This window comes from Danio rerio, chromosome 12 (genome assembly GCF_049306965.1).
Source record: "Danio rerio strain Tuebingen ecotype United States chromosome 12, GRCz12tu, whole genome shotgun sequence".
Taxonomy (NCBI): domain Eukaryota; kingdom Metazoa; phylum Chordata; class Actinopteri; order Cypriniformes; family Danionidae; genus Danio; species Danio rerio.
The window spans coordinates 11,708,886-11,728,342 of record NC_133187.1 but is presented as its reverse complement, the minus strand read 5'-3'; the positions used below and the strand labels follow the sequence as shown (position 1 = coordinate 11,728,342).

At 35.0% G+C, this 19,457-nt stretch overlaps 2 protein-coding genes across 9 annotated transcripts in view; both read right to left on the bottom strand.

Annotated features, from left to right (window-relative positions):
• vps35l (VPS35 endosomal protein sorting factor like) overlaps positions 1 to 6,151 on the bottom strand; it is a 30,965-nt gene extending 24,814 nt beyond the window's left edge. The window contains exons 1-10 of one of the 4 annotated variants that reach the window (XR_012387641.1): positions 6,124 to 6,151; positions 5,542 to 5,641; positions 3,647 to 3,823; positions 3,341 to 3,457; positions 3,232 to 3,256; positions 2,999 to 3,075; positions 2,777 to 2,905; positions 1,932 to 2,016; positions 259 to 315; positions 71 to 167 (exon numbers count right to left, since the gene is read on the bottom strand). Coding sequence is in view for 3 of the 4 variants with exons in the window: in XM_073917723.1 (XP_073773824.1) it covers positions 71 to 167; positions 259 to 315; positions 1,932 to 2,016; positions 2,777 to 2,905; positions 2,999 to 3,075; positions 3,232 to 3,256; positions 3,341 to 3,457; positions 3,647 to 3,823; positions 5,542 to 5,641; positions 5,840 to 5,874 (899 nt within the window). In the remaining variant the exon portion in view is untranslated. Of the gene's footprint in view, positions 1 to 70; positions 168 to 258; positions 316 to 1,931; positions 2,017 to 2,776; positions 2,906 to 2,998; positions 3,076 to 3,231; positions 3,257 to 3,340; positions 3,458 to 3,646; positions 3,824 to 5,541; positions 5,642 to 5,839 lie in introns of all 4 variants that reach the window. The other 3 variants (XM_073917723.1, XM_073917724.1, NM_001098181.1) reach the window with 3 other exon arrangements.
• Positions 6,152 to 16,743: 10,592 nt separating this feature from the next.
• Positions 16,744 to 19,457, bottom strand: part of raraa (retinoic acid receptor, alpha a) — a 324,831-nt gene continuing 322,117 nt past the window's right edge. For 4 of the 5 annotated variants that reach the window (XM_073917403.1, XM_073917404.1, XM_005156052.6 and 1 more), the window contains 2 exons: positions 19,201 to 19,359; positions 16,744 to 17,516 (listed from right to left, as the gene is read on the bottom strand). In XM_073917403.1, coding sequence (XP_073773504.1) covers positions 17,314 to 17,516; positions 19,201 to 19,359 — 362 coding nt within the window. In that variant the 3' untranslated portion in view covers positions 16,744 to 17,313. 5 annotated transcript variants of the gene reach the window in all.

The window sequence follows — 19,457 nt, the reverse complement described above, 5'->3', positions numbered from 1 at the left end:
ATAATTTGGGATGATGAACAAGTGGAATTGAAATGGAAACAACAAATGGAAAAGTGTGCAGAAAGGATACAGTCGAGGGACGAGCTCTCTGATGGAGGCGATTTTAAAGAACCAGTTGAGGCAGGTCTCTTTGGCCGTGTCATTCACATCATCAGCAGAGAATGACTCTGGGAAACGACATTAATGAGGAGATAATTTTTTTATAATGTCAAGTAGACAGTAAAAGAATAGGCCGAATTGTAATGGGTATTATTTTACCTGGTAGAGGATGAGGATCAGCACACATGGACCAGATCCTGTCATACACAAGACCACCTGCACACATGGGACATTATTAGGACATCGCCAATGGACATTTTCTTTTCCTGCTGTAAAGTCTTTGCTGGTGTTTATAAAAAAAAAAAAGATAATACTGATAAAGGTGCTGACAAATGGTGGATATGTGGGCTTTTTCATGGAAAGTATGCCAAAAATAGACTGGTGGTAAAAATGTTTTGTTTTGTGTGTTTTTAAGTTTCACGTGCAAAAACATTTTTTACAATCTACTTTTGCTAAAAAAATCTACAACTTTTAAAGGAATCATAATAAAAAAATGTGTTTTAAATTTAGACGTTAATTCAATACTGACATTAAAAATTCTTTAAAATAAAATTCTGTGATGGCAAAACTGAATTTTCCGCATCATTACTAGTCGTTAGTCTTAAATAATTGTTCAGAAATCATAATTGGCTCAGAATAAAAAAAAAATTTATACATATACAGTTGAAGTCAGAATTATTAGCCCCCCTGAATTTTTAGACCGCTTGTTTGTTTTTTCACCAATTTCTGTTTAACGGAGAGCAAATTTTTTCAACACATTTCTAAACATAATAGTTTTAATAACTCATCTCTAATAACTGATTTATTTTATCTTTGCCACGATGACTGTAAATAATATTTCACTAGATATTTTTCAAGGCACTTCTATACAGCTTAAAGTGACATTTAAAGGCTTAACTTGGGTAATTAGGTTAACTAGTCAGGTAAGGGTAATTAGGCAAGTTATTGTATAATGATGGTTTGTTCTGTAGATTATCGAGAAAAAACATAGCTTAAAGGGGCTAATAATTTTGTCCCTAAAATTGTGTTTAAAAAATTCAAAACTGCTTTTATTATTGCCAAAATAAAACAAATAGTACTTCCTCTAGAAGAAAAAATATTATCAGACATACTGTGAAAATTTCCTTGCTCTGTTCAACATCATTTGGAAAATATATAAAAAAGAAGAAAAAAATTTGAAGGGGGCTAATAATTCTAACTTCAACTGTACATACATACATACATACATACATACATACATACATACATGCATACATGCATACATGCATACATGCATACATACATGCATACATCCATACATGCATACATATACAACTCAGAGCATAAATGAGTACACCACCTTTTGAAAATAAATATTTCTATCCATTTCTTTGTGAATTTAGCCAATATTTGTTCTGGTGCATTTAAACAAAACCATTTAATCAAAAGTTATCGCCATTAAAATTTGAGTTTGGTCGCCTAACATCTTTAGAAATAGAACACATTAAAATTCTAATAATTTAGTGCAAAAAGAAATTACTTTTTTTATGAATTTAATATTTCCTCACAACTGACTAATTTAATTACGGTAAAGCATCGTATAGAAAGTATTCATTTAAAAGAGAGATATGGGAGAGGTAAACTCATTTATGTGAGCACTGAGCTTACAATTATTTTCAGAAAAACAAGTAACAGTAAAGTCATTTAATATTAATGGTAGGCAATGTTTTTTATTTATTTAGTAGTATTACTTATTTGACTCTACTCTTCGTTCAAGTAAACAGTTTTTCAGTTTTTTTATGGTGAAAAATGTGAACAAACAAACATTCATTATTTTAATGAGCAACTCTTACCGAATGTGTCAAGTATGTCCGTGATAAGCACAAACTTGCTGGGGTAAAACTGAATTACTGATGTATCAGAGAGCAGCTTGGAGCACTGAGTGAAAAAAGTAGAGTGAAAAAAAGATTAAGATATACAGCAAGTTATTACATTTTAATGAAGATTATAATTGTTTTTTTTCTTGAAATGACATACACTGAACAACATGTTGCTTAACAATTAATTAATTGAACTACATTACTAGTTAAATGTTAGGTATCATTAAATTTATATATATACATAGACAATTTGGATCTTATATATATATATATATATATATATATATATATATATATATATATATATATATATATATATATATATATATATATATATATATATATATAAAATCAATGTCTAAACACAAATAATAATTTTTTCCTGATGAATAAACATAAATACATGGTATTATAGTGTCCAGACCAACAGTTTTCAACACTGATAACATTAAATAAATTTAAATAAGCACAAAAGCTAAGAAAAATAATAATAATTAAAAAAAGTTTCTGAAGCAGCAGATTATCATATGATTTCCTAAGGATCATGTGACACTGAAGACCGGAGTTATGATGCTGAAAACTCAGCTTTAAATCGCAAGAAGTAAATATTATTTGAAATTACCTTACATAAGAAAAAATCATAATATTTTTTTTTGTAATTTTACCATTTTGACAGCTTTTGATTAAATAAATATATTAAATAAATACAAGAGTCAACATTTTAATTTATTTATTTTTACTCTTTACTGATCATTAACTTTTCACTGGTAGTGTATATGTATATACTGTTTGTGTCTGTGTGTTCACCATCCTCAGACCTGGATGACGATTTTCAGGGCTTTGACTTTCTGGTCTGAACCCCACGCCTCCTTCAGAGACTGGTTGAGCTCTTCAATGCGGTTCACATAATCCTGCTGAGACAGATTCAACAGCTCCCTCTGTGAGCCCTGTGAACACACAATATGCAACACAGTCATAAACATAGAAACAAATATTAAAGAACGAGACATCTTGTTTCGTCTTGACCAGATGAAACCCACCTCCTCCAGGTCATCCAGTTCCTCCAGACGAGTGCGCACCTTCTCTGAGACAGCAGAGCTGGGACTGGACGCTTTACCTTCACACAATACAATCTATTACATGCATCCACAGTATTTTGTCCACTCTTTTGTCAATATCAGCACTATTTTGCAAACTCATAGAGACATTAACTTCTTTCACAGCACTGAAAGAAGTTTGTTAACCAAACAAATAAAGCATTAAAAAAACTTACTTGTGTCTGAGCCCATGAAAAGATTCTGTAAGAGAAATAAATCATTATTATTGTCTGTCAAGTGTAAATACTGAGAGGATAAGTGAACGCTGTAAACAGTTGCACCTACTATAGACAGTTTCTCCGTGGTGGTGAATCTAGACAGGATCTCTCCACGTTTAGACGACCATGGCTCAAAGTCTAAGCCCACCTCCTCCTCTTTTTCTTTACGTTTCCGCCCTAACTCCTAAACCGATAAAGATATAATGCAACGTTTTTTTTTTTTTTTAATGGAAGCTTGTAACTTCTCTGATTTAATAAAATAAAAGGTAAAATATCTCTCATTCACAATTCTGACTTTTTTTTTTTTCAATTATATACATCTTTTTTCTCAAAGTTCTATGTTTATTACTTGAACTTATTTGGGAAATTTTACCCCAGCAGAGACGCTGTGTGGGAGAGTTGGAGTCTCGGATGCTGCAGCAAAGAGAGACAAAGGGTCTGTTCCATCCAACATGGAGCTGAGCGGATCAGGAGCCACTGAACTAGAGGAGGAAGATGAGGAGGAAGTGCTGCCTTTTCGTCCTCCACGCCGAGATTTAGAGTCTGTCACCTGAGAAGAAAAAATGATTTTACCAAAAGTTCAATATCTATTAATCTAGAATTAGGAAGTGGGTATCTCCATGATCTTTATCAAATTGTGTATTTTTATTTTGACAACTAAAAAAAGCTTCACTTGAAAAGATTAGAAGAATAATGCAAAATGTGTTTGTTTCAGTAGCAAAAAAAATGCATGCCTCATTTTGAGCCCGGAAAAAAACGACAAAATGCATGATGTTCTTTATTTAGTACTGTCAGGAGTATGATATTTGACATAAAATATATTTAGATTTAGTCCACAATACTGAAAAAAGCAATTGTTTGCAAGCCATTGGTTCTTAAAAGATGAAAAATCCCCATGTCCTACAGATTCTTTGATTTTTAAAGCATCTTTGAACCATTTCCAGGAGTGACGGTTTTAAGACCCATCTTTGTTTATTGACATATAACTTTGCCTATTAAAGAATTAAATGTACAGATAGTTTGTTTTGTTTCATTTAACCCTTATCCTGTATTTATATTTGCAGCCTTTTATTGTGTAACAAGAAAACAAGCGTAATTATAATATATATATATATATATATATATATATATATATATATATATATGAAATAATATAATAATAATATGTATATATATATATATATATATATATATATATATATATATATATATATATATATATATATATATATATATATGAAATAATATAAACTATATATTAGTCTTTTTCTTTTCTATACATTTGTGTTATAATTTGGGAGATTTTTTTAACCTGTTTACCCAAAAAATTAACATCACCACCCTTAGCATGCATAAAATATTGCATTTTACTAAAATATTACTTTAATATTGCTCTAAATGAAATACAAACTGTTTCTTGAAATGAATTCAGGTGTTACAGACTGAATGCTGCCATATGTTAGATAGAGAAAAACCTGTAGGTGTTAGTTTCATAAAACAATGTGCAATGACATTATGTCCAGCAAGAGTTTTTTTTTTTACACAGTTAAAAAAAAAAAAAAAAAAAAAAAAAAAAAAAAAAAACGAATCAGTCCAAAAATGACTTTTACCTCATTTTTACTGATAAAATGAAAAGATGAATATCCATGACCTATCCACCTTAATTTTCACACAAGAGTGGCACAGCTATTGTAACCTAAACATGTCAAGACCTCTGGTCTCATCGACTTCCGTTAAGTTTTAACAAAACAAAACAACTTATGCTGTTTGAAGCTGTTATAAAATGAGATAATTAAAAAAAAAAAATTGCTGGTTGGCAAGCAGTAAAGGAATAAAATGGCATGAAAAACTACAATAATGCTAAAACTGTATAGATCAAAGAAATGATACAAACCATGATATTGCATGACTTGGAGAAATATATAGAGAAAACATATGACTTTTAGTGTCTGCAATAGACCAGATAATTCCTAATATTTCATGATATTCCAGGAATGACATTAGCCTACTTGTGGAACCTTGATTACTAGACAACAACATAATTACATATTAGATCATTTTTATATTATTAAATCATTTTCTGAATATGACTTGATAAATGTAGAGATCAGCAGGTGGTTGAACAAACTGCCAGCCAGTTAACCATTATAGAAATGTAATTTACCAGGGGTAGCCCACTCCAGCATGTAGAACTTCAGTTAACAGAAAAAGAGTAATATATTTTAGATGACACAGTTCAATGAGTATGCATGGAGGTTGTAGATGTACCGTGATGGCTTTGAGTGGATGATAGTCACTGAACTCCACTGCTGAAACCTCCAAACGACTCGCCTGCCACTCACTGTCATATTTACGGCTCCTGGAGTGCCTGTGCAGAACACACACATTTACATAAAAGCTGACATTTTAACATTTTAGACACTAATGCTAGACATGACTGGAAGCAAATTTAAAACTACCAAAATATACACATTCTTATATGTTTGTAGTTTAATTGTTGGTCATGACCAAAAACATGATATTTTCATAGTAAGTTACAGATACTAGATATTATATACATACTTACGCTACGTCAATACAGTAAGTGTACGTAAATGTCATAGTATCGGACTATGTACCAAGTCAGTATGACGTTTGATAACGTTACCAAAGTAATAATTTAAAAGGCTCTAAATAAAGCACTAAAACATAACGTTACTGTCAAAGCTCTGCACCACAGTTTACTCTACAGCTATATTTAACCGCTAGAGGTTTTAGTAGAATATACATAATTGTCAATACCATGTTTATTAAAAACATCACGTTCGAGTTTGATGGCGTTAAATATGTAAAAGTGTCAACATTTCCTACCATTGAACTGAAGCCATGTTCAATCTGTGTCATATGATGGAACTATTGAACATAGGAGTCCTGCTGTCAAAATAAAAGTCACCAACGATTCAATCGAAGATCATCTTTTTTCTTTCTTCATGTTTAATGGTTGACCCTTTTTTATTAACAATGCTTAAACAGTAACAGAAAGGCATTAATACTTTTTAGAATTACACAAAAGACTGAGATAACAATCAATTTGCATACATTCACAATCTTTCCATCCTCATTAATAATACAACATATATAAATGAATAAAATAACAGAACTAAACAAAAAAAAAAAAAAAAACACTAAAGAAAAATAAGTAGCAGGGGAGTAAAGTTCTTAAAATATGAAACCAAAATCCTCTAATGATGAATATAAATATCTTGCTTTTTGGCTTTTCATCTCTCTTAATGTCTTCAAATATATCACAAATTCTTCTTTAAACACCGCTAGTCTTCAGGGAATTAAAAAAAAAAAAACATTTATGAATATAGAATTATAATAATAACATAAAATTATTCCTTATATAAGATATATATTTTTTTATCCTTAAGTATTAGGTCCATTTCCCACGAGAAGGCAAGTCTTATAGATATTTTCTGTTGTATCCAAATAATACTTCGTCCCAAAATCTCTGTATCTCATTACATTAAAAAAAACAAGTGTTCAATTGTTTTAATATTTAAACTACAAATCTGGCATACATTTGAGTCACCAATATTAAATTTTCATTCATTAATTCATTTTCTTTTCGTTTTAGTCCCTTTATTAATCTGGGGTCGCCACAGCGGAATAAAACGCTAACTTCCAGCATATGTTTTATGCAGTGGATACAGCCAAAACCCATCACCAAACTTTCATACACACTCATTCACACATACTCAGGTCAGTTTTAGCATACCCAAATATTAAATTTTAACCTTAGAAATTCTTTTGCAGAATAAATGTGATTCATAATGTTAAAGTGCACTTCTTTACATTTAGGAATTACAGGATATGAAATAAATATTTTTCTAATATCATACATATTTTTCTTATGAGACAATACATAAGCTTTCTTAACAGGTCCTGGAAAACAACACTGTGTTAGACAATCTCTCAAAAATTAGTTTGAGCATCTGTAAAATTAAAACGAAGTTAATCTTTTAACATGCTGCAGCACTAGAGTTTCAAATTGTCAATTATTTTATTATTATTAATACTAAACTACTGCATTGTTATTTTTAGGGTTAATCATATACATGTTTTACATCAATCATATTTGTATATTGCAATTTTTTCTCTTTATTCCATTTTTTCTTCTTTCATTTTTCTTCTTTTTTCTTCATTTATTTGCATTAGTTAAAACATTTTTTTTAATATTTATATTATATTATATTATATCACAACATTGACGCGTTACATATAAATTATTCCTCGTTTATAACATCGCTCTCCCTCTACCTCTAGATTGTTGTTTATGGCAACATCATCCAAGTGTCTAACTAATAAAAATTAAATAGCAAAACATATGTCTTTACGTAACGGAGTTAACCTAATGTTTAAATTCATAGTTCAATTGGGAACGCTCACCATTGGATTTTGCATTACCTGCAATCGCATCCATCACAGTAGGGGGCGGTGCTACGTAGTTCACCAGCAGTTCCGAGAAACCTCTCTGATGGTAAGCTGCTTTGGTGATTGCGTGTTTTATTAATTATGTATTAATTAACATCGGCATTTGTGAACTTTGAAAATCTGTTTATTTCACTTTAATACACTAATAGCTAATAGAGCTGCAAACAAGCTAAATCTATGGTGCTGTGTTTGTCTCAGGTATGTTTAATTACTTTTTGTGATGTTCTGTGTTTGCAGTAGCACACATGCTCGTTATGTGTTTTGTTATTTATGAGTTGTATTTTTCCTGTTATGTCGTTCCTTTTCAAAAAAAAAAAAAAAAAGCTAATTATTGGTTATTTGAGTTTACTGTGGTGTTAAAATGATGTGATTATCTTGATGTTGATATGATGTGATGATGTGATGAGAAATGAAAGTAGGCAGCTGTGTTTTATTTTCATGTTTGTTTTATTTACATTTTAAAACCAATTCATCACAATGTATAAGTTAAGAGGAAATGTAATTTACCAGCAGTTCTGAGAAGCCTCTCTGCTGATACTAATATCATCAGAGCTGAAAACAATCTAAATTTATGGTGCTGTGTCTGTCTCAGGACAATAAAAGGAGCTTGAGTGACGATACCTACATGTCTCTAGGGATGCTGCGATTAGAGATTTTGGTTGTACGATTATGGTCTGAGAAATAATCACGGTTATCACGATTATTATGCATTCATTAATTTCTAAACACCACTAGTTTGGAAAATCACATGAAAACTCCTTACACTTTAAAGTGTTATTTATTGCTGCTCAGTGACCAAAAACAGGACAAAATAATATTTAAAACAAACAATTGTCCATTTCTCTGTTTGTGCTAAAAAGAATTAACATTTTTGATATTTAAACAATTTTATACTGTAAATAAATGACAGAACGATTAAAAAATTTAAAAATAGTATTTGTCTAATGCAGGGCTTGAAATGAACTTTTTTACATGGTAGCACCGTTGCTCCCAACTTCAGAAATTTTAGGAGCACCATAAAAAATATAAAAGCACCCACAAAAAATGAATGAGCCCCATTGCAAATTGTATTTTAACAGATTCATTGTATTTGAAAACATCATTAATCAGGACTAACAAAAACCAGAAACAACTAACTAATCCTCTTATACCTTATTGATATTTGTGCAATAATAGCAAAATTAAATGTCTAATAATTATAAAATATTATGATGAGGATGATGACAATCTCGCGATGACCACCTTTGCAAAACTGTTGTTTGTCATGAGACGAAGTTTCAATTTAAACTGAGTCAATTAGCGTAAATTTGGGCTGAACGCAGTGAATGCAATGCATCAAGATTTGAGCCATTAAACAGCTGATCCACTTCGAGTCTTTCTGCACTCTCTCCGAAAACACTGGATTGATCGCTTTCATCAGCGTCAATATTTGTAACTTTAAATGGGGTTGCAAACCTGTGTACTTTTCATTGCTTCTACCTGTACCTCAAACTTCAGCTGTTTGTAGCTCCCGCGGGCACAAAAGTGTTTACAGTTTTGAAATTAAAGTTTCCATCTGCAGAAACCTCTTTGTTGAACTGTCCTCTGTTTCTACACAGTTTATTAAAAAGTATATTACCTTCTGTGTCAATTAATTAAAGGTTTACCCGAGAAGAGATTGATAAAGAACTGTTAAAGGCCAGCCTTACCTCTGGAAGAAACAAAAGTATTTTACAATTTGTCAGTTTAGTGGCTAACTCGTACAAATTCGTACAAGTTCAGTCATACAAAAACGTAAGATTTTAAAAAGGAGGCGTGGCACCTAACCCCACCCCTAACCCCAACCGTCATTGAGTGATGAGCAAATCATACAAAATTGTACAAATAAGATTGTACAAATGAATTCAAATTAGCCTCTAAATTAAAAAGTTACGAATTGCCGTGAGATTACATTGTAAAGGCTTAAAGCACAAAGGGCCCTATCATACACCCGGCGCAGTGTGGCGCAAGGCGTAGTGCAAGGCGTGGCGCAGTAGTCTTTTGGTTGTTTCAGCTTGGCGCAAGAGTCGTTTTGAGGCGTTGCGCTACGCTTTTTAAATAGCAAATGCATTAGCGCTCATTTGTGCGCCCATAGGCGTTCTGGTCTAAAAAGGAAGGCGTTCTAAGGCGGACCGCTGGCGCGTTGCTACTTTGTAAATCTATAATAGATTTTTCATTAGACCAAAACTAACCTGGTCTAAACTCCAGCGCAACTCTTGGCGAGACGCAGCTGACTCTTAAAGGGAATGGGAGATGAGATTCTAATTGGTTTATTCTCAAAACACACCTATAACTCATAAAGAAAATAAACTCAACCCTTTTAGAACATGCGGCGCGGCGCAAGGCAGATTTCCCGTCCTTAAATTAGCAAAAACGCGTCCTGACACGCCCTGAAAGCGTTTGCGCCCTGCGTTTTGCGCTCTGCGCATGGACCGTCAAAATAGAGCCCAAAGTTTCCTAGACAATTATGTTCTGTCACTGTATGGAAGTATAGTACATGCTACTCTCTACTAAAGAGAATGTTTTGGATTTTAAAATAGAAAAATCAAAGATTAACTGTAAGATATGCCCCAATGCAACTCAAATTTGGAAAAATTTTTCAAAATAAAAAGTTCTTTAAAGTTTTAAATAGTGTACAGTCCATCTGGGTATTTACAACTTTTGCTTTTGGATTGTGATGTTACAAGCCTGGCACCCCATTACGTGAGCAGTTTCTCTCATTTTTCTTTTTTAGTATTTCTCAAGCCCCATCTGGTTCGATGAGGAGCATTAGTGCACAGATATGCTCAAATCTCTCCAGAGATGTTCAATAGGGTTTAAGGGTGCTTTCACACCTGTAAATCGATTTAGTTGTTCCGAAACAGTGATTAAAATTGTTACATTGTTGCTCTTTGTTCTTACTGCTGTTTGCTTTCACACGGCAAAGTTTCTAAATGGACTAAAAGAGCTAAAACAAGTCACGTGTGAGTAAACTCTCCTCACATTGGTTAGTTTCATGGTTTATTTTGGAGAGTCCCGTTCAGCTGTCAGGGGAATGGTAGTGGTTTGATGGTGTTTGACAGGGTGCGCACGACGTGTCTGAAGATCGAGGACGGATGCGGTGGGGAGGGGTGAGAACGATGTATTTGAGGACCGGGAGGGAGGCGCACGATTTCCGTGAGATTATCAGAGTGTGTGCATTTGTGGGAGACTAATGAAACTTCTGGGATACTTGGGATGTCTGGAGTGACCTCCCGCCATGCTCATAATTCTCTCTTCATATAGCCATATGCCTATTACATATCCATCCTTTCAATCGAGCCGAGACCACCTCATTCAAGGGATCTAAGAGCGATTGTTTTGGCGCGGATCCGAGCGAGATTGGTGGTTTCACATATGCCAAACAAACCGCGCTAACTGTGGAAACGAGACAGGTTCTGAAACAAAATTCTAGGTGTGAAAGCACCCTAAGTCTGAGCTCTGGCTGGGCCACTCAAAGATGCACATAATGATTTTACCAAGTACAATGCGATCCTGGAACGACATTCTTGTTTGAAAATGTAATCCATATAACCCAACCATAACTGTAAATTATTTGCAAAATCAGAGGGGAATATAAGTTGGATAACAACTTGGAAGAGCATAAACATAACCATAAGCCTGAACTTAACATAAACAGTAAACATGTCCCTTAATTCTGATTGGCTGATTGGAATGTTGTTCCTGGATCAATATAGATGTTAATACAGGAACATGTCCTGCTTGGTGAAATCAGGTTAACGCTCAAGCACATTCACAGAGTCGTCCCGTAGCTGCTCTTTTGTTATCTAGGCAAGAGGAACCGTCTCCCCAGTTTGAGGTTGAGAGCACTCTGGAGCAGGATTTCATCATGGAGGTTTCTGCTGCATTTATTCTTTATCAATCCAAGTCTGGCAATTTCTTTCACTGAAAAACACCTTCACATCATTATGCTGCCACCTCCATGTTTTAACGTTGGGATGGTATTGGCCAGGCAATGAATGGTGTATAGGGGAGATCTGGGATGATTGTAACACAATTAAAGAAAAAGCTAGAACTACAATCAAACAATTAAAGAGAGCACCTAAAACTACTTTTTTTTAGCTTCATGGCTGAAACTTTTATGCAAAGTACCCACATTTGTCTACTAAAATGTAAACAATTAAAATTCCTCATACCGTCACAGACATTGTAAGATGATGACAAATACAAAGTGGTCAGTTGTTACAAGCTACCCTACTACTGGGTAACACATACTGGAATAAATTGTAACAGGTTGACAAAATGCACAAAAACTAAGCATGCTACTAGTGATATGCCACAACAACAGTTTTATTGTAAATAAATGACTGCAACAATGCAATATATGTGAATATTGGAAGTGTATGTGCATATTGTGTGTTTGTGTGTGCATGTCTGTACATGCACATTCATATGTGTGTATACTTTCAAAACATTTGTTTCAACCCACCCCACCACTGTCACCCATTGTTTAGCTAGCTGTATTGGCATGGTGCTTTGAAATTAGCAGGAGTTTGATACACCATTCTTTACTAGAGAAACTACAGTTTGATCTGATATAACTCATACAACATCATCTACAACGTAAGTACTAAACAAAATATTATTTTGTTTTTTAATCTTTCTTACTTCAGAATTTGATTGCAAGACTGGGAAATCTCCATATGTGGTTGTTAAGGAAACCTGAGGAAACTGAAAATGTCACATGACCCCTATCTTATCCCATATTCGTGAAATTGGTGGTGTTACAACTCTTGCTGTGTTTCAACTATACCCAGTCTCCCCTACACTCTAAAAAATGCAGTTTTTAACACAATGTCGGGTCAAATATGGACAGACCCACCACTGGGTTATGACAACCCAAAAATGTGGAGTTTCCTCAAGGTATAATGATTGCCATTCAGGTGAAAAAAGTTTGTCATTAGACCAGATCATTTATTTTGGAAAACTTCAGGATGTCAGGGCTGTCATGGAGTTTGGTGAAGTGCTGCAGAGAAGATCTTCAGGAAGGTTCTCCTTTCTACACAGCAAAATGCTGAAGCTCTTTCAGAGAGACCATCAAGTTCTTGTTCACCTTCATGACTAAGGTTCTTCTGCTTCAATTGCTTCATTTGTTCAGGCACTCTAGTATCCTAGTGGTTCCAAACTCCGATCGTTTATGGACGATGGAGGCCACTGTGCTCATTGGGACCTTTAGAGCCTACTCACAGTATGCTATCCGAATCGTGCCCAGGCCCGTTTGAGAAGTGTAAGTGCACTGAATCAAGCTCAGGCACGGTTCACTTGATCAGCCCTGGCCCGGTTGGAAGAGGTGGGCCAGAGCGCGGTTCACTTGGGCTTTGGCGCGGTACACTGGTGTGTGAGTGCAAAATGCGCCACAGCCTGAAACTGTAAGCAAGACGTGACTTTTAAGGGACTGTTTGATATGTATTTATTAATTATTCTTAAGGCTTGTACAACCGGGATGCTTTTTGTTTGCGATGATCATTATCGATTTTCAAGACGTTTTTCCGGATTCAAACACAATCGATTTTCATTGGTGTCGAGCAGAAGAGTATGCAAAATCACTCTTTGTTAGATGGCACTACACAACTTTAAGCTTCTGAAACTCGCTTGTAACAGAAGAAGACAAAGTTGACATGCTTGTTGTTATGGATGGTTCAAGTAGCAGCTCTAGCGATGAGGAAATGATTATTGTTCACCTGTGCAAAAAGCAGCTTCATGTTCATATCCCCTCTGGGCATCTTCTTCAGTGATCTTGCATTGACAGTTTTCTGCTTGAGTGCCTCCAAGTGCTGTTTTCTGTAACTTCAGCAGCTCCTTGCACGTGAACAAAAGTGCCAACCTAATTGGTGGAGAAGGTTTTGACGCAGCGCCTGGCGTTTTGTGCGTTTGTGTGCACTCACTCATTGACGTCCTTTTTTTAGTCACGAGGCTTTAAATGTCTATGGATAACGCGAGCAAAAAGCGTTCAGGTGTGCACAGGCCTTTACTGTTCAAAGAACGCAAACTGTCATAGATTATTTAACACACAAACCCCTCTCTGCATGACAGCTGCACCTTCAGCAAACCTCATAATTCCTGCAGCACAAGGATTTTACGATCGTTTATGAGTGTCAAAAGTGGCGGATCTGTTCGGCGAAATATTTGACAGAGTTTCACTGCGTATCAAACGACTCAAACGATATAACTGATAAAGAAATCTCCGCTGTGCTGAGCGAAAGCATTTACTGAACAACACATCATATATGACTTTAGCGTGCCCAGGCCCGAATGTAATGCGAGTGTGGGCCGGGACAAGCATGCTTTGGCCCGGTTCAAGGCAACTGTACATAGTGTGAGTACACCCTTAATGTTGCATTTTTTCTGTACCCTTTCCTAGATCTGTGCTTTGATACAAACCTGTCTCAAAGATCTGCTGTTTAGACAATTCATTGGACTTAATGGCCTGGTTCATGGTCTGAGACATGAAAGACATCTAAACAAACTCCAACATAACATCCACAATCGTCCCTCTTGTTGACCTTCAGAAGCTCCTCCATACAACTCAAGAAGACCATTGTTGCGCACAGGTGATTTAACCCTTAAAGTCCCTGTGTAACAAAAGCTGCAATGATTTTTTTTTCCTGAAGTTTATTTATAAACTCATTTTGAGAGTAGCACGTGCTTATGATGGCTTGCAGCCGGCCCCACATTAATCACTTTTTTACTCACCAATCATACAATTCCTAAGCCATTATAGTTCCATATAACAGCCATCTTTGTTTCGAAGAATCCGCCCTTCCACTCCTACTCCTCTTCCTTTCCTAGATGGGTGGCACGGTGGCCCAGTGGTTAGCACTGTTGCCTCACAGCAAGAACGTCACTGGTTCTAGTCCTTACCAAGCCAGCTGACGTTTCTGTGCGGAGTTTACACTTTCTCCCCGTGCTCACGTGGGTTTACCTTGGGTTCTTCCCACCATCCAAAAACATGCAACTTAAGTTAATTGACTAATCCAAATTAGGACCACATACATGCTACTAGTAAGTAGTTATCTCTTCCCAGCCCCAGCCCCCGGGCTTGAGGATCTTATGAGCTAAGGGTTCTCTCCCGGGACAGCATGCCAAACAAGCTTAATTATCAATCATCAACTAAGTGTGACCTCTTAAATGAATTTTAAATGAGCAAACAGTGTGGCTTGCTTGTGTTTTCTACCATAGGCTTAATGGATGTAGGAAAGTAGGCATTTAATTCAGAAAGATCTACAAAAGGGTTTGAGGAAAGTTATTACAACCCAAAAGAGTCCTCCTGCTCACTATTTCTGTTTGATGTCAAATCGGGACAGTTTAACCAGCATGGTTAAGTGTGTTAGCCACGGTCATTACCTCAAAATCACATAATCTGGTTATTAAACTGAAAACAAACAAGAAGTGCATTTTCAGATTAAAGACTAGTAGGGCAAACTTTTTTTTCTTAATGGCATGCACAGATGAATCGTTCCCCACAAAACTGGCAATGTGAGCTAACAAAATCATATGGTTAAGATTTGATTTGGGGACTCTACTTCAATGCACTGCAACTGTTAATTACCCTTTACCTATCAAATGTTTAATATAATCAAGGCCCCAGTATACTATAAAACACCTGCAAACGGAAACCTCTATGATAAGTATTCAATAAGTTTTATTAGTTGGATATATAAATCTTCTTAGGCTCATTGGTTTCCTCTGACATGAGAAAAAAAAACATGAAAACAAACACATCCCTCTGATCAGATACTTCTTTAAATATTCTAATCTAAACACTCTCATTCTTGTTGTGCGTGGTGTACTAAATTTTGGTGAACATTCGGGGACCCATACCAAAACAAAACCAAACATAAATCCGCACTTATCGTAATATGCAGCTTTTTTTTCATCAAGTAAAATGAAAAAACAAATACAGCAAAATTAAAAGTGCCAGGAGGAAACAAAAAGGGATTTTTAATGTGATGCCATAGAATAACTTGGTAACACTTTAATTTGATGGTCCATTTGAGTGTTAGTAGACTGTCTGCTTAATATCTGTTGATACTGCTCCTTCAACAGACATTTAACTGACTATAAAAAACCCTAACCCCAACCTAACAGTCTACTTTTTAATCTAATGAGAATTAGTTGGCATGTAGATGCAATGCAACCTAAATTCAACAAACAGACCATCAAAATAAAGTGTGACCAAGAACTTTTCCCCAAGCTTCTTCAAAGAACTGTTCATTTCAAATTGTAACAAACATTTTATCAATATAAATAATATTTATCACTATAAAAAAGCTTTAGTGGAATGAAAAATGTTTAAAGAAGTACCTATCAAGATCCTTGTGTTCTTGAAGTTCGATGAATTGGCTCTTCAGTGTTTGAACTCTCAGTAATGATTAAATCACACTGAATTGAGCTAAACTGAACTGAACTTAAACACTAAAAACTGAACTACACTGTTCCAGTTACTGAACCACACTGTTCCAGTTACTATGACCATTTATGTGAAGCTGCTTTGACACAATCTACATTGTAAAAGCGCTATACAAATAAAGCTGAATTGAATTGAATTGAAGTTTGTTTCAGTGGTTTAAATCTCCTTGTCCTTGTCTGCAGAACGCTGTGTTGGGTATTTGGATTTATCATGTATGATGTTATATTACATTCATTTTTTTTAAAGTGCAGATTTTCTCAGGCTAATTTTTTCACTCAATTCAGCAATGTCAGACACAAGAAAAACAGAACACCACCGCTCCGATGTTCAGAATTTGTTTACTTCTCAGCAACAAAGATCCACATTTGCAGAAAGTATATCAGGGCCTTGAGAATTCTTATTGACATTTTTAGAACTTCATCTATCAAATATTAAGCAAAACACACTATATTAAAATATAGTAGAAATTCTGGAGAAATTTGCTAGTAGCTTGAAGACAAATCAAGGAAAGAAAACATCACACAAACTTTGTTTTTTTGCAACCATTTTTATATCTTCTGTGCACAATTTTGTGAGTGAAAATTAATAATCTTTTCAATGTTTTTTTTTCTCCATGAAAAACATCATAATCAGTCTGAAAGAAAACAATTCACTCTTTGTCCTTTCACAGGCATTAAGAGAAAAAGTGAGGAAATGCATTTTTACATCAAGTCCATGTTTCATTCTATTCGCAATCACAATCATTCCAGGTTTTCTCTATATATATTTATGTGTTTTTAGTTTGTAGGAAATCAGTCTCTGGTCATTGCAGGCCAGAAGAATCGAAGCAGAAGAAAAGTCCTTCTACAAATTTGTCCATTCATTCATTCTTAAGTTTTTTTTTTCTTTTTTCTTTTCTTTCTTCACCCTTGTCCCCCCTTGGGAATTAAGGAGGAATACAATCACAGTCTGATCTGAGGAAAAAAAATAAAAATTCCGGTAACACAGCTTTGATTCTCCCACAGGCAGAGTATCGGCACTGAGAGTGTGTTTTTCGAGTGTGTCGGGAGAGCACACAGTAGTCCGTAAGTGGCTAATGATGGTTTAGATGATGGTTGTCACGGTGACTGTGTGGGCGGGCTGCTCTGGGCGGAGTTGGGAGAGAGGGAGGGGCTACAACTGCCCGGAGTAGTGGCGGAGGCCCGTGAGCCCTGTGCGCCTGAGGAGCTCTCCAAACCCTCAGAGTTCTCCAACATCTCCTGGATTAGAGGAGGCATGGAGCCCGGAATCTCCATCTTCAGGGTGATCACACGCTCCGCTCCTGAGAGAGATAAAAAAAAAAAAAAGAATTAAAACTGGAATAGTAGTCTTTCACAGTACATTATTTTCCCTAGATTGGGGGCTCGTCCGGGATACAGCGCCTTCCACTAATCAGACCCTTGAAGGATTTGACAATTCAACGATCACTGAATTTAATGCAAATTCAAGCAAATGTTAAATGCTCCATTTTGTGGAACTCACACATTTTTTGTGGAGCCTATATTGTCACAGCAAAACAATAAAATAGTGTAAACTACACTGCAAAATTTGCTAAAACTCACCACAAAAATCATTTTTGTTGCAAAAATCTCTGATTATTATTACTTTGGACTAATATTGACTACATATCCTGACAAATATTGGCATCCTTGGTAACTATGTCTATATTGTTTAACATTTTGAAATAAAAAAAGCTGAAGAAGCTTTATTGGATGAGAGTAGGGGCTTTTTCTTTGAAACCCTTTCAAACTATTTGAGTTTAGTGATATAGCTGATGTTTTCCTAACTACATGCAACATATTGCGATAAAAGGTATCTTTTCCATGCTAAAATTTAACAAATAAAATTTTACATAAATAAACAGTTTTTGTCCTAATCATCTTGATGCTATAGCGCAAAATTTCTATTTTAGAAACCATTTCCATTTCTGTTATAATGCGGCAGAATAAAAGGATATACTAATAAGACACTGATCACCTCAGGAACAGATTATTATGGAGTCAATCTACAGCCACATATACTTGCAAAACAAAATAAAGTTTTGCAAACAAAAAGTATTGAGCAAAAAATAAATGAAAATAGCAAATCTCCAAAAATCGCAAAGTGAAAATTAATTTTTTGAGAAATAATAATACATTTTGCTAATAAAAATAAAGAACTGCAAAGGGAACGCCCATGTTCCCTTGACCCGCCACCTTTTCAAATCAGGACCACAAAGTGAAATGCGCATAAAAAAAAGCTAATCAAAATAAGCATTGCAATTGACTGGACGGGTTTTGTAAAGGCAATGGTAAAAATGTTTTGTAAATATATATAGTTTTTTTATTGCAAATATTTGAGTTTTTTTTTTTTTTTTTGCACTGCTTGATTTTTATTTGCAGTTCAGTTTGCAAATGTCATTTTTATTTCTCAAAACTTAATCACCCCTTTAGATTGACTCCATAGATTATGTTCTTTATTTGGTGTAAATTCTACCAACATGATATTAAATATCATTTGATGTGAGGTTTATTGCCATAACGCTGAAAGAAGGAGCAGATAACTCCAAAAACCCCAGTCACCCATTAGCCCTATGTTAATTCAATTAAAAGCTATTACCTTTTGATTACCAAATGTTTCTGGATGTCACGCTGTGTTTGGTGTAGACAGCCAAATTGCTTGTCGTTGGAATCTTGTAACGTCGGTATTAAACTAACCTTTGTATTTCCTCATATTTATAGCCATAAACAAAGTAAAACATCAATTGGAATATACCAATCATGGCGCTAATCTGTTTGGCAGACAAAATATAGTAGTATTATAGTTTAGACTATCTAGATAGTTTCACCCAAAAATGAAGATTCTGTCATGATGAACTCATTCATCGCTTGTTCAAAATGTATTTCAAGATACAAAAGCTACGCTTGTATTTTTCTACCTACAAGACATGGCCTAATAGGGGAAGAAAAGCTGAATTCTCAATTCACCCTTTGCACTGATGCTCCTCAGATCAGTAATCTTCATCAGCATCTTAGGGAACATGTGTGGTTTGTGTGGCCTTCTGTTCCTCACGTAGATCTTCAGTGCTTCCAGAAGGGGTTCCTGCAGTACATCCACCTTATCAGCCTGTTCCAGGTCCTGCCGATCTGCACAAACCAACAAACACCACTTCATATTCAGCTCACAACACCTTGTGAAATCCAGCTCTCAGGCTGTTGGTAGGAGAGCGTACAGATACACACTA